Source organism: Centroberyx gerrardi, chromosome 22, assembly GCF_048128805.1.
Source record: "Centroberyx gerrardi isolate f3 chromosome 22, fCenGer3.hap1.cur.20231027, whole genome shotgun sequence".
Taxonomy (NCBI): Eukaryota; Metazoa; Chordata; class Actinopteri; order Beryciformes; family Berycidae; genus Centroberyx; species Centroberyx gerrardi.
Genome location: NC_136018.1, coordinates 16,025,449 through 16,039,571, shown reverse-complemented (window position 1 = coordinate 16,039,571; position 14,123 = coordinate 16,025,449). Strand labels below are relative to the sequence as shown.

General features: G+C 41.0%; 1 protein-coding gene across 1 annotated transcript; it reads right to left on the bottom strand.

The window, feature by feature from the left end:
• Positions 1 to 724: 724 nt before the first annotated feature.
• On the bottom strand, positions 725 to 12,831 carry txndc5 (thioredoxin domain containing 5). Its single transcript, XM_071908872.2, has 10 exons — positions 12,603 to 12,831; positions 10,651 to 10,803; positions 9,760 to 9,865; positions 9,310 to 9,406; positions 8,281 to 8,396; positions 6,061 to 6,147; positions 5,683 to 5,829; positions 3,714 to 3,796; positions 2,747 to 2,876; positions 725 to 1,675 (listed from the first exon to the last, which is right to left on the bottom strand). Exons 1-10 carry the CDS (start codon positions 12,785 to 12,787, stop codon positions 1,553 to 1,555), a joined length of 1,227 nt encoding a protein of 408 aa, XP_071764973.2. The 5' UTR covers positions 12,788 to 12,831; the 3' UTR covers positions 725 to 1,552.
• Positions 12,832 to 14,123: the final 1,292 nt, after the last annotated feature.

The window sequence follows — 14,123 nt, the reverse complement described above, 5'->3', positions numbered from 1 at the left end:
TACACATCTGGGTTCAGATCATAAAGGCAAGAGTCGACCTGACAGTCACAATCATAGTCAGAGAGGTGATATGACGGCTAGCCCACCTGAGACCGAGCCAGAGCCAACTTTCCTTTCAGGTCCAACTTTAGGTGAGTATTATTGCAAGGGTTAGGGTTAGGTAGGAGCAACTTCCTATTCTTTACTTGACAGGATGATCAGGAGGATGCAGCCGTCACAAAGAGCTGTGAAGGAGGGTTCAGTAAGAAGAGTGCATTTTCACATGTGAGACAACAAAATCTCGCACTGCATGTGTTTTACCCTCAATACTGGCTCCCAGTGACCCAACTGTCCTCTCCTGCTCCTCCTATTGGTTCCCAACTCCCTTTGACTCAAGAATTTACACTTTACATTCACACTTTTTATAATACTTTTGAGGATATCATGGGGGGTCACATGCCAAGCGAAAGTGCAGTTTTGAGGAAAGTTTTCAAGCAAGACTGTAGCTCATCCAGATGGGTAAGCTGCATTTGTAGGGGACTTCTAAAAAAAACAAACCCCAAAAAACAGTGGTAGCTCTAAATATGGTCAGTAACGGAGATATGGGGCAACATGGTGCAGGCCTGAGACTCCATATGCTAGAAGGAGTAGTGAAGGATGGTTCAATGAAAACACAGGAGCCAGAAATGGGAGTAGGATGCATGAGAAGTGACATTTTCACTAATTCTGAATTTATTTTAATGCACAATCAGGGAAAAGCTCTCCATGAGAAATTAATCTGATTGTTGTCTTCAAAAAAAAAAAAAGCTATAAATCATGATCATTCAGAAAAAAAAGGTCATATGTCTGCGTCATGTCTGACTCCCATGGCAACAGTGACTCCTCCATCGCTACTCCTTCTAGTCTGCATGGCCGTTTCCCTGAGAGTTAAGTTAGTTAGGCCGTCACTGGCATGGATAAAAAGTACCTTCAACTTAACACTCGACTTCACGATGGGATGACGCGGCAAATGCTTTCAACCTTTTGAGCGGCAGTACCGTTACATTAATGGCTTATGATTTAACAACAGATCCCACGTATAAAATGTTTCATTGAAAAAGTTTTCAAATGGCTACAGAAATTCTGTCAGAGACAGCCAAGATTTGTTTTAAACTGCACAGACAGAAACTTCAGTGCTACCCTTGTAATAATCACCAATGTATATTTCAATTTGCACCAGGAATTAGGGTTCTGACCGATTTAGTGGTGCGTGCAAAGTGGTTGTCAGACATATTCATTTGCAGAGCCAACTGATTATCCCATTCTCTATTGCAGAATAGTTGAGGTTGAGCAACAGCAATGAAATACATTCACATCCCAAACACACTACTGAATCATACTGTCCTTGCTCTCAAGACATGAACACTGGAGAAAGAACAGATTGGAGTCGTTGCCCATCAACTGACTCCTTTTCTGAAGAGAAACCAAGGGGAGAGAGAGAGAGAAGTGAGTCGGCCACTGCAGGAGAGAAAGGAGTCCTACTGGCCAGATATGCAGTGTGGGCGGGGCAGGGTGGTGTGCTGATTGGACCGTCCTACAGCTCGTCTCTCGCCTGCTTCATCACGAAGGAGTGCAGGCTCTCCAGGTCCCGCCCTCCGTGGTGCTCGTCTCCCTGCTCGCCCGCCCTGAACATGATCAAGGTGGGGTAACCTCGCACCTAAGGAAGGAGGGGAAAACAGCAGGGTCTTATTCCATGTTTTTTCTGTTTTAAAGCCATTTTCTTAGTGCTTAAACAGTCAATGTACATCTATGAAGTTGATTTTTATGTTACTGCCATTCTCTGTTTTGTATGAAAAATCTTTGGTTCTTTGGCAAAGCTTTAATAACACTAAAACAACTGTAAATTTTATAATAATGCATTATCACTCTATTCATAAGGATCCTCCACTCCCAAGTGTGGATCTTGAACTCTGATGCAGCAATCTAGCAGCTGTACAGTTTCTAGTGTAAACAGCTATTAACAAGTGGCTTAATGATTTACCATCAGACTTCAAAATAGCAGATGACATGAGATAGTAAGGGAAAATTCAAGAACTAACTCAGTGATAAAGACACAAACTTCAGAGCTTCTCGTCACCTGACTATATGAGAGGATAGTGAAACTGAGTGCTTGGCTAAATTAAGTTGTAGACTAGTTTGGCTCGTATGAAGCAGCCCAAGACTGTCAAGTCAAGACCAAGGCTGTGCATGAAATTCTCATGGCTGTTAATCATAAAACCAGTCAATGACTCACCATGCTAGGAAGGAGAGCAAGGAGGTGGGATCATAAAACAGCTGATACCTGGAAACAGGTCTGCTATAGTTTAAAACTTGAGGATAATTGAATGTGATTGAAGTGCGTGTTGCCAAATACTAATTTGTAATTTGAACACTTTCCTTCCAATAACTGCATTTAAACTCCAAAAAACGTTTTAAAGCTAATGTTTAAAATCTTCTGGATAAAATCTAAATGGTGTGTGTGTGTGTGTGTGACATTCTTCTATCCACAACATCTTTATAATTAGAGTTTGTAAAATCCAATTAAAGTATGAGGCAGTGGTATTGTTTTATTGCTATGTGATAAAACCACCATCTCGGTTTATTAATTCCTGTACGACACACTTAATCTGGAGGAAATGGAGAAACTGACAGAAGGCTATGGGAGAGGGAGAGAGAGACAGAGAGTGCAGCATGGTCAGTTAAGATGGTTTGTCTTTGTGTTAATGGTGGATCAAGTCCAGATACTTACAGAGAACCTGTTGCAGAGCGTGCGCTCCACAGTACAGTCCACTTTGGCTATCTTGACGTCGGTGAGGCCGGGAAATTCCTTCTTGGAAAGGTCCTCCCATGTTGGAGCTAGGTTCTTACAGTGGCCGCACCTGGAAAGCAGGATGACACAGGAAATAAACCACTTGTATTGTCTGACAAGTGGTTGGAAGGAATGAAATGTCAGGTTTTAACTAAAATAAATTTGTAATCTTGAAAATGAGCATTGCAACTCTTTCAGCCATTATGTTTTTTTTTAAAAAAAGATCCCATCTCTATGCAAGTTGTTAAATCACAGGTTCTTCCAAAAACACAAACAATATAGGTATTACCAAATATTACTTATATTACCTCTTCAAGTGATGTAACTAATTTAGCTTCCTCAAATGGTATAACCAATTTATCAACAGTCTTAGATAAAGCCAGGTTACAGCACAGGTTATTTAATTTGCATGTATGTTTGAGCTGACCTAGGAATGAATGTAAATAATCAAAATGTTTATTCAAGATAATGATACAAGAGACATGGCTATATTGACTATCCAGATATCACTTAATGGTTTGATAAAGGGCATTACTCAAATGTTTGCCTTGAGGTGACAAAGTATGGCCCAAGATAAAAGCTGCCACATAGCTGCAGGCTTTCAAAATGCAACATTACACTGAGCACACACAGAAACCTAACACTGAATCTTTCCATGAAACAGACTAACCATGTGAAAGCTGTCAACCCTTATTGATTTCAGCTATTAAATCCACTTCACTCATGGGAAGGCAGATGTAAATTGAGGGGAGGAGACAAGATAAAGGATTTTCAAGCCTTGAGATCACTGAGACATTGTGCAAAACATGTCTTTATTCCAAATACAGGCTACAAGCTATCGAATTAAAATGTGTTTTGGCTTTCTTAAATTGATGTAATGAGTTGAAAAAACAAATCATGGTCTTACCACGGAGCGAAGAATTTGATAAAGGTCAGGCCCTTGGCTACCTTCTCGTCGAAGTTGCTCTCTGTCAGGACCAACACACTGGACTGCAGGGAGAAGAGGAATACAGAGTTTGATATCACACTGTGCAGAATTATGATGATCTTCTATATGCTGACCTGACTAAGATCCCTCGGGCTTGAAATGCTGTCAAAAATAAATGGTGTGTTGGAGCAGCTAAGGGTTTGGATGCCATGTCCACTGTTTTTGGTCCCCTTAATGCCAAAAATGTGACACCACTACAGTAGAACTTAAAAATAAAAATAGCAACATCTTTCATTTTCTCTTGAGCTCTTCAATCGCCAGAGACCACACAGAGTAATTAGGAATTAGCTTCTTCACGTTTCCCCCTGAGACATGGATTTCACCAGATAAGACAGATAAGAGGAGTCGGAGCGCAGGGGCAGCTGAGATCAAAACCAAGGAGCAGGTAGGGATTCAGTGTCTTGCACATGGACACTTTGACTTGGATGGACATATTGGCTGTGGTGGGGGGGGATCAGCCCCAAATTTTCTAGTAATGTGTGATGGATTGCCGAGCATGCATGCAAATAAATGTACAAAAAAAAAAAAAAAGAACTTGGTCAAATATGATGTGCAGGGATATCATCAGGGAAACAAAGGCAGTAACCTGAAAAGCACTACTTCCCTGAAACTGCTATTGCCTTTAAATTATATTGGAAATGGGCTTTCTTCCCACTGCTACACCTCTTCTCTGTTGTATGGGGAGTTTTGATGATGTCATCGTCCACGCTGAACTGCCCATCTGAAATTCTGGCATCCAGCAGCAGGAAATAGCTTGCCTAACCATAATTGCTAGTTGAGTATTGCACAGTGGAGTGGGTGCTAAGCTCACAGATCCATAACTACACCCAGGTAAAGATGGCTGCCACATGGTTATTTTGTGGAAACTGAATAAAAAACAATGTGGAATGACATTTTGGCACCAACTTGGCAGATCAAATTCCTAGTTCATATACAAATGTAGTAAATGAATACATTGATGTTCCTCTATTTTTAGAAACTGTGTGGTTGGGACAATCTGCTGTGTTGAGTTCAGTCTGATGGACCTTCAGTGGTTGTTCAGTGATGTCTCCACTTTCAAAGCTGCTCATGTATAGCTCAATGGGTAGAGCATGACACAATACTGCCTGGGTTAAGGATTTGATTCACACTGAAGCCACCCATAATAAGAATGATTGTACTCTAATGTTACTGTAACACAGTTGGATAACAGCATCTACCAAATGGCAAATGTTATGTTTCTGGTGAGATCAGACCAGGGAAGACCTCTTCCATCACACCTGGACAGAATAGTAGTTTAACACTGATAAATTACAAGAAGCACTTAATCTATTATAATTTACAAGTGTGGTGTACATGTCTAAATCTGCCAAGATAATCTGAATGCAGTAGTTCAATTATTTGACACTGTTTTCAAACATGTTTTGTCCATTTCTGACTGTACAAACATCTGCTCAACAGACATTGTAGCTATCTGGAGATGTACGCTGTCAGCTTAAACATGCCATACATGCTCGCTCGCACACACGCACACACACACACACACTCCAGCCTCTGCATTTGATCCCAAAGTTGACACTTAACCGCAAAAGAGTCTTAACTGCCTTTCTTTTGTCTTCAAAACACTTCACCGAAAATTCCTTGAAAGGGCATGTACTTGCAGTATTTGGCAATGCATGCTTGAAATAAGGAAGTTAAAGTCTCAATGAATGAAATGAATGAAAGAGCGCACACACTGGCACTACGCAGAAAGACACCACCAACATCACGATTGTGATCAGGACAACACTAAAACGCAGGAAATAAATGGAGGGAAATCGAGAAAACAGGAATATGCTTTAGAAATGAATACGGGGTGTGTGATATTGTTCTCTCTTGCACAAACACAAACACACACACACAAACCTACCTCTACCTCCTCTTTGGCTGGCTCATCGGTGGGGATCTCGTTTGCTGCTGGATCCTCAGCTGCAGGCTCCTCAGCAGCAGCCTTCACCTGGTTGTCCACAAAGTCTTTGAATGAGTCCAGGTCTCTTTTCCCTCTGTACTGGTCTATCTGCATGAAAAAAACAAACAAAAACAAATAAACAAGATGCGAAAACAATAAACAAAATGTGATGATATGCCAGCATTATTTTTTTGATTTTGGGCATCTCAGTACAGTGATGTTATGGATGACTTTGTTTTGCAGCCAAGGAATAGCAGTTCTAGAGAGGAGAAGCAACATGGCCGCCACGGTAGAACCTGGCAGGACTGAGGTAGATTGTGGCGATTGTGTTTTCCATACCTTCTTTCCGTTGTAGAAGAAGAGCAACGTGGGATATCCCCGCACGGCGTTCTCAGAACACACCTCATAGTGCTGGGTACAGTCCACCTAGCCAATCAGAAACAAGCACGTTACAAGCAAGTTACTTCACAGCAAATCAGGAAAAACTTGGTGTCGAGGATCATTAACTGAAACTGGTTTGTAACAAGTTCTGAGTTGCACTTCCTATTAAGTTACCGAAACAGAGAATAGAGAAGCTCCTTTGCATTGGCTTCATCATGCTGTACTGTTTGAGACGGAACATCAAGTTACTGAAACTCACACTTGCTTTTCACAAAGTCTACAATTTCAAACCATTTCCAAAGTTCTTCGGGGCTAACTGTCCTTTCAAACAGTATGTGTGATTAAACTACATTCAAACACTGACCATGCAAATTTGCTTAGGAGGTGTTCAGTCTTTTATATAACCCAATATGCAAACAGGTATCTTGTCATATGATCAGTATCCTGTTCTGTCATACGGATATCAGCATGACCAAGCAGGTTATTTTTTTTTTTAACCACAGAGGAAGTTAAGTTGAAATGAAGAGAGCAGATGGAGCACAGCTTCACCTCTGTGAAAATAATAAACTGTTTAATATCAAAAGGATGCTCTTTGGAAATAGGATTCAGATTTTCTGAAAGTCAACACATATTGTGCATGGGTAAAGAAAAAAGGGAAAGCCACAAAAAGCCAAGGGAACTCCTTTTGTGGAGAACACTTAAAGAAAGGCATTATTGTGAACACAAAGACTTTTGCGGTTCTATTGATTTTAGCCATGCCACAATATTTGGTGTCTTTTACAATATATATTTGCAGATGAGAAGACCACACACAGAGTGAACCCTTTTACTCTTTTTTAAGTGTTTACATTTTAATATCAGATTTACTCGTGTAGCTGGAACATTATCATGAATAATTAAAAAAAAAATACATGATTTGTGGATATAGTACCATCATGAGATGGGTAGGCATTTCTGAATCCTTTTTCTGCTGTGCACATCCTAAAGGACACTGCAGTTGACATGTCTGTTATTTGTTAGATTTAATGTCCTTGAGATCCTTTTCTCTGAAACAGCATGCAGACTTATCTTACTGACTTTGAAATATCTTTTTATGACCTCTATTTTTGCCATAGCGACCGCAACATGGCCATGAAGAGGCAAATTCAGGTGAGTCAGTACAACACTTGAGAAACTTATTTTCTACAGATCATGGCCTCGTTTCCCAAAAGCATCTTAAGGCTGAGATGATCGTAGTATCCATCTTACGAAGCCTCTTTAGTTTGTGAGGTGTTTCCGAAAAGCATCTTAACTTAACGCTAAGTGCGTCTTGAGAAGGAAAAAAACACTCCACCGTCTCACCTGCAGGACTCACTGCATCTTTTTAACTTGAGAGTTTAAAGTTTATTTGGCTGTTTTTATATTATTTACATCTCATATACTTTATGTCTTTATTAGGCCTATATTTTTCCCCACTAATGATCTCTGTATAAAATGGATGGGTGTGGTGAAATAGAGTGATGTGCCCCGGGAGACGGGAACACCGAGTTCCCGTCTCTTAAAAGTCTTCGGGTGCTGGCGTGAAAGAGGAGACAAAACAAAATGGGTGGCGTCGGCAATTGCTGCAACTAGAGTGGTGAGCTTTTGGAGAGGGGACAGGGAGTGGAAAAAATATTTTCAAAAGAATTTTCAACAACTTTCTGACATGCAGTGAAACCCATCATTTAGGCTACTGTGCATCTGTTGTGGTGCGCAATGATGTGCACCTGAACAGTGTGTCATTCAAACTGACAGCTGTCTTGATCAGAGAACAAAAGCTATTATAAGAACCATCATTATTAGTTGTTGCTCCAGGGCAAGTAGGCTAGGCTATCTGGAGCAACAGGAAAGACAAATGCATACATTAACATTAAACCCAAGAACATGCTGTACGCCTGTTGCATTAAATGAGATAACAGTTGGCTGTAAGCTTTCTACAGGCAATTTAAATAATGTCTCTGTGGCGATTCAAAGCATATTGTTTCCGCTGAGTATTTAATTTTTGTTTAGTAGTCTCTTTGATGTATTTGTATAATATCACATAACTTAATTAATCCGTTATTATGAAACCAAGTCAACAAACACTTCAACACCTTTCATACTGACAACATGGATGTGCTGTGAGCCTGTACAGAATCTCTACTCGTTTTAAGAACCCACCTTTCCTATCTTGACGTCATCAGAGTGCTCAAAGGTGGTGGCCAGCTGCTCCCAGGTCGGGGCCATGGCTTTGCAGTGGCCGCACCAAGGGGCAAAGAACTTGACGAAATGGGCACCTGAGGTAAGAGGAGGAAGAGGAGGACGTTAGAAAAAAAGACAGCAGACGCAGAAATAGCTAGCAAGAGACTTAAACACATATGGAGGCAAAAAAGAACACATAATTATACATACATACATACAGTATGGAGAGACAGTTAAATGCACTGCAATGTATACCAATTATTACATGGATAGCATAATTACACACAAGTGCACAATGCTACACTAAAGTGAGGCTGAAGAAGTTTATAGGTTCAGGTTTTTGATTTGATGGAGCGACATAAAAAGTTGATTCCACTGCAAACACAACATAGCTGGCCTTGAACGAAAATATACACCTCTTATATGGAGGTTATATGCAACCAATTACACAACATTTATTGCAGCACTGTTGCCAGGGTTTGAAGGTGGGACCTATAAACATGGCTTTAAAAATGCCTATGTCATATCCTGCCTTTTTTCGTCTCCAAACAAGAAACCATTTATTTTTCCTCTAAACCAAAACATTCAACTTCAGCAGGGCTTAAGGGCCGTAATTTCAACGAGACAATTATCGTGACCAACGTTTATTTTTGCAGTCGTTGTCTGAAAATCCAGAAACGTGAGGTGACAGGAGACAAATGTTACAGAGTGGGTTTGCGTTGACTGACGTTGTGTATTGTGGCTCAGGTACTAGTGCTGAAATGAAATGTTGTGTATGTCACTCATGTAAAACAAGGCAATGAGGTGTTTCCATTCTCTAACGAGGTATCCAGAACTCAGTATGGTTGAAAACAGAAAATTTAAAATGAAGACAAAATAGAAAAAAAAATTGTCAAGGCAAGATGCACCTGGGCAAATACACAGCATGAGTTACCCATTTATCTGCCTAGGAGGCTCAATAGCACTCTCTCAAAGCATTATAAGCAGTGTTTTCTACTATTTCTTTACCTTTGGCAATGTGTGTCTTAAAGTTGGGTGCGGTGAGCTCATACATGCCCTGTTTGGGCTCGGGGGCTTTGGGAGGCTCCAGCTCAGTCTCTGGTTCCTGGAGGACACACAACAACAATATAACGTCTATCAGCACCACCATACAAGAATAATACCAGTACATATCAATCAACCAGTGTGTTGAGATAAGTCTGCACACTGGAGGACTGGTAGCTGTTTCTGGGCAGATGGACACACACACAAACACACGCACACCTATGAGTTGGGGGCTTTGGGTTGGATTGGTTTGCAGACTTGATAACTTACTCCAGGATATTCCTGGACACACACACGTACACTTTTTTTTTTGTTTATCATAGATTATTTATGTGGTCTATTACATAACTGGGGGCAGGAGTATTGAGTCAAAAAGTGCATTTTGATCAAACTTTTTGGATGCACAACACTTACCGAAGGCTCCTCCTGGAGCGTCTTGAGCATCCAGGTTTCCAGAGACTGCAGATCCCTGGGCCCCTGGTACTTCACTGCCTCCTGCTCTGGCTTGAACAGCTTCAGCCTACACACACACACACACACACAGTATATTTGTGGAGAATTCTGGCACGGTAGAGTCAAGATTCAAGTCTAAACCCACGCATGAAAGTGTACTCAAAGTCAATGACCCATGCATGCGCACACAATCCTCTAAATTGGCCCACTCAATTATATTACAATCATACTCAACAGAAACTAGTCCATTCAATCATCATTACAGACTCTGGGACTTGTTTAGTAATGTTTATAGCTGTAAAAATAGTATTTCACTCAAACAGTATCCATTGACTGCTGATTCTGCAGGTATGCAGTCAGGTTTAAGAGGATGCAGTTAAGATACTGGTTGAAGATTCAACTAAATATATGTCACTTATCTGTCAATCAGTGATGAAGGAGACTGTCTGCTTCTATGGTGTATGAGTTCTGAGTCATTTTTAGCCTAAAAACCTACTGCTATCTGAAAATCAATGATCAGTTAACAGGAAAAATGTGGTGCACTGCATAGACCAGTTTCCATTAATTGTTCTGTTCTGTTAGCTGACCTAAAAAATGAAAAAAGGTATGAATTCAACTCATGCGCGCCATTTTGCATCCACAACTGAATGAAACCAAACGGTTAATAGAATGGCTGCACTGGGGAATCCTGACATCAAGTGGATGCAAAGGATTGCTTTTGGCCTTGCAGCATAACAATGAGTGAGTGAGTACTAGACTGAACGAGTGAGAGAATTAATAAATGAATGCTAGAGGGAAGAAAATTAACTGGAGTGAGCATTAGCCCTGCTGAGTATTGAAGTGTCTACTTACGTGGGGTAGCCCCTGACCCCGTGGACATTGGAGCAGAACTTGGTGTCCTGGACGCAGTCTACCTTCACCACATACACCGGGGGATTGTCCATGCTGTTGTATTTGTCTGCCAGTTCATTCCATGCTGGCTGTAGCCTCTGGCAGTGGCCACACCTGGACACAACAACAGTACAAACACTGTGAGCGTGCTATAGAAAAAGAAGAATATGTGTTTTTAAGTTCCCCATTTTCACTGATATTCATCACGTTTGAGCCTGAGTGATTGTTTGCTTGCAACAGTATGTTAACAATGAGATATTTAGCAACCCTCCTGACACCTTTGATTTTACCAACTGGCCTCGCTTTCCAGTCTGACGGAGAATCCTGAGAGGAGACGGTGTACAGTGGTAACCACTGGAGGATTCCCCCTCACCCTACATCTATCCTGCATTAGTAACGAGAGTTTCCAAATAATTCCTCTTGGGGTTAGAGCAACAGTACAGACATACTCCAACAAACATGAGAAAAAGAAACACTTCTACAAACTTTACATCAGGAGGCCTGGTTGATTACATCTTTTACCCAAATGGTGCTTAGACATTAACACTGATCTTGGTTGTGGGGCTGTCATTTGATTGCAAACTCCTTCCAATTGACCACAAACATCTGTTGTTCACTTATCCCTAGAGATCAATCCATTAAGATGATACAGGGGTTGAAGCTTTGCATGCAATGGGGCCCAGGGGAAAGAGATGGGACATATGAACATGTATAGGCTAAAATTGCTATATCTGAGGCAATATTCCCTTCTTCAGAAAACCATGATGCTGACGATGGTCTAGTGCTGAAATGTTTGCCTAATCTTCTTCTAAAGAAAGGACCATGCAACCTACTTATATCAATATCATCCCTGTAGTTATTATTGGCGCTCAAAGCCACATGAGTTCTAATTCTATGTAAAATATTAGATCTAATATTTAATCTGATTACAGCTAGCCATAGTGTTATGGCATAGTAAAGACACAACAGGGAAGATGTTTCCATGTTAAGGAAAGAGAGTGTCACTGACAAATGCAAAATGCAGGAATTTGAGCTGAAACCTAGTGGTGGTAAGTGCTTTGTTGCTATAATGGGATATGCTGGGCAAGTATAGAGAAGGCAGACAGTGCATGCATCTCTACAGTTACATAGTCCAGGGGTTCTCAAACCTTCCCATGTCAAGGACACCACAGACCTCTCTTTCGTAAAGGTTTTGTCCCAGGGACACCCCTGAGATATTTTTTTTGTCTCTACTGTAAGTAAGGAGATAACAGTGGGAGGAGTTAAGCCTCTGATCAGAATAATCTTTCATATACATTCTCTCACCATCTAATTTCTAGTGAATTAACGGTGAAACTGAACTAATCCCAATTTTGTTGGGGAATTCCTGGAGCCCCCTCAAGGACCTCTGGGGGTCCCTGGACCCCAGTTTGGGAACCACTGACATAGTCAATCAGTGCTTGCCACGTAAGCGGGCACAGTCACAGCTCTCCAAACTGTGCAACAGTGGTGGATCCTCTCTGCACTTTAAATAAGCACGAGTTCTCAAAATGTATGTTAAGCAATTAAAACAGTTCATCCTTCAAAGTTCATAAACATTTAACATTCGCTAAAAAGTTTTCGCCTAAAGTAAGCTAGCTCCCCGAGGCCTTGTGAATATTTTCAGTGTTTCAAACCATTATACAACTGGCTAACTAGTTAGCAAGCTAGCTAGCAGGCTAAGCTAACCGCACCGGCTGACCAAAGGGAAGGGGCTAGCTAGCTAACTAGCTTGCTTGCTTGCTAACTAGCCGGTCAGCTCATATCCCACTTCAAAAAACAGTGTCTACAATTTTCAGTGCATATGAGGGCTGTTAAAGAAAGGCAGCAGTTATTGGCAATCAATTCATTCAATGTCGTCTACAAAAACTTGAAAATTGTTCACTTAACGTTACCATGGAGCGTAGAACATGACAAAGTGGGGTGCGGTGTGCACAGCATCGTTGAACATCTCCACCGTGTACGTGTGTTTAGCATGCTCATCCTCTTCTGCATCGTCGTCGCAATATACACTACTGATAAGTAACGAACAATAAATAAAACACAACATAAAAGGTGTGCAATTCAGTGCTGAGGCCATGGTGAATCTCTCCTGGTGTGTGAACAGTTACCGGCTGGTGTGTGAAGACCGACTCGCAGCTTGCACGCCCCTCCAGCAGGGCTACGTTCAAAGGAATGTGGACTCCGGATGGGACGCATGTAAATGGGGATTACAGGTGGAGATACAGTCCGGATGATGTCGAGATCTGTGGCAGCCCCCAGGCGCTTCGCAGCTACACATCCAACCAGCAGCAGACAGGCTCAAACAAGTGTCACTCTTTAAAGAAGTATGGGAGCCTGTTTGGTTAGATATCTAAAGTAATGACTTGGCTGACGACAATGCAAGCAAATGATGAGAGATACATACTTACCTATCATTACCTATGCTTTGCTGAATATTGTCATTACTTCAACCTGTTTGGTTAGGTGTCTGAAGTAATGACTGGGCTGATGCAAATAATAGCACGCAAATAATAGCACGCCCAAAAATGTGCATATGACTTAAGCTAAGTTATGACATTTCCTATTTTGTGCAGATAGGCTACTATGTTACTTCCAAAATAATAGGGTTTGTTGCTTAATAAACTAACAACAGCCAGCCTAATAACAAACTAGCCTGGTAGCTAAAGAGGATTTAAAATATATTTTAATGTTTCATTGTTTGCAGCATCCCATTTGGTGTCTAAAGGTAGGCTCTATTAAAATAATTTTCAAGTCTAAGCAACTGCTTGTTTAGGGAGGAGAGGCAGATATAGCAAAGTATTGTGATACTGGAAGCTGAGACAACATCGGAACTGCTTTAAGCCTATCAAATGGCAGTATATTTGAAGCTATACAAGGAGTTTACCTACTTCTTTGTCAAGCCATTAAGATAGCATCTGTGAGCTTTATATGATGCATCGATACATATAATACCTTTAATTGTAATACATTTATTTCCATAGCACTTGTAACACTATAGAAGTGCTTCTCAATCAAGACAGAGAGACAAGGTTATACAAGAACAGAAGAGGACATTGCCAAAAACAAAGGGGGGGGGGGGGGGGGGGGGGGCAATCCAAAGAGTTTGTCCTGTATTGGGACAAGTCTTACGTTTAGAATTAGGTGCAGGAATCTAAGGTTCTGCTCGGGCTCATAAAGGGTTAAGAGGTCAAAGACATAACTGTAGAGTTGAATGCTAAAAACAGCTTAATTTGAGAGATGGTTCTTAACTAAATGAAACAAGACTGCACAAGTCTGTTTACCTGAACATCAAAGGTAAAGTCAGCATCAAAGATGACTCCCATGTTTCTGACAGTTGGCTTTATATTAGTGTCAAGGTCATTTTGCCAAATAGGGCCAAATAGTACCATTTCTGATTTGTCATTAGGTTGTAA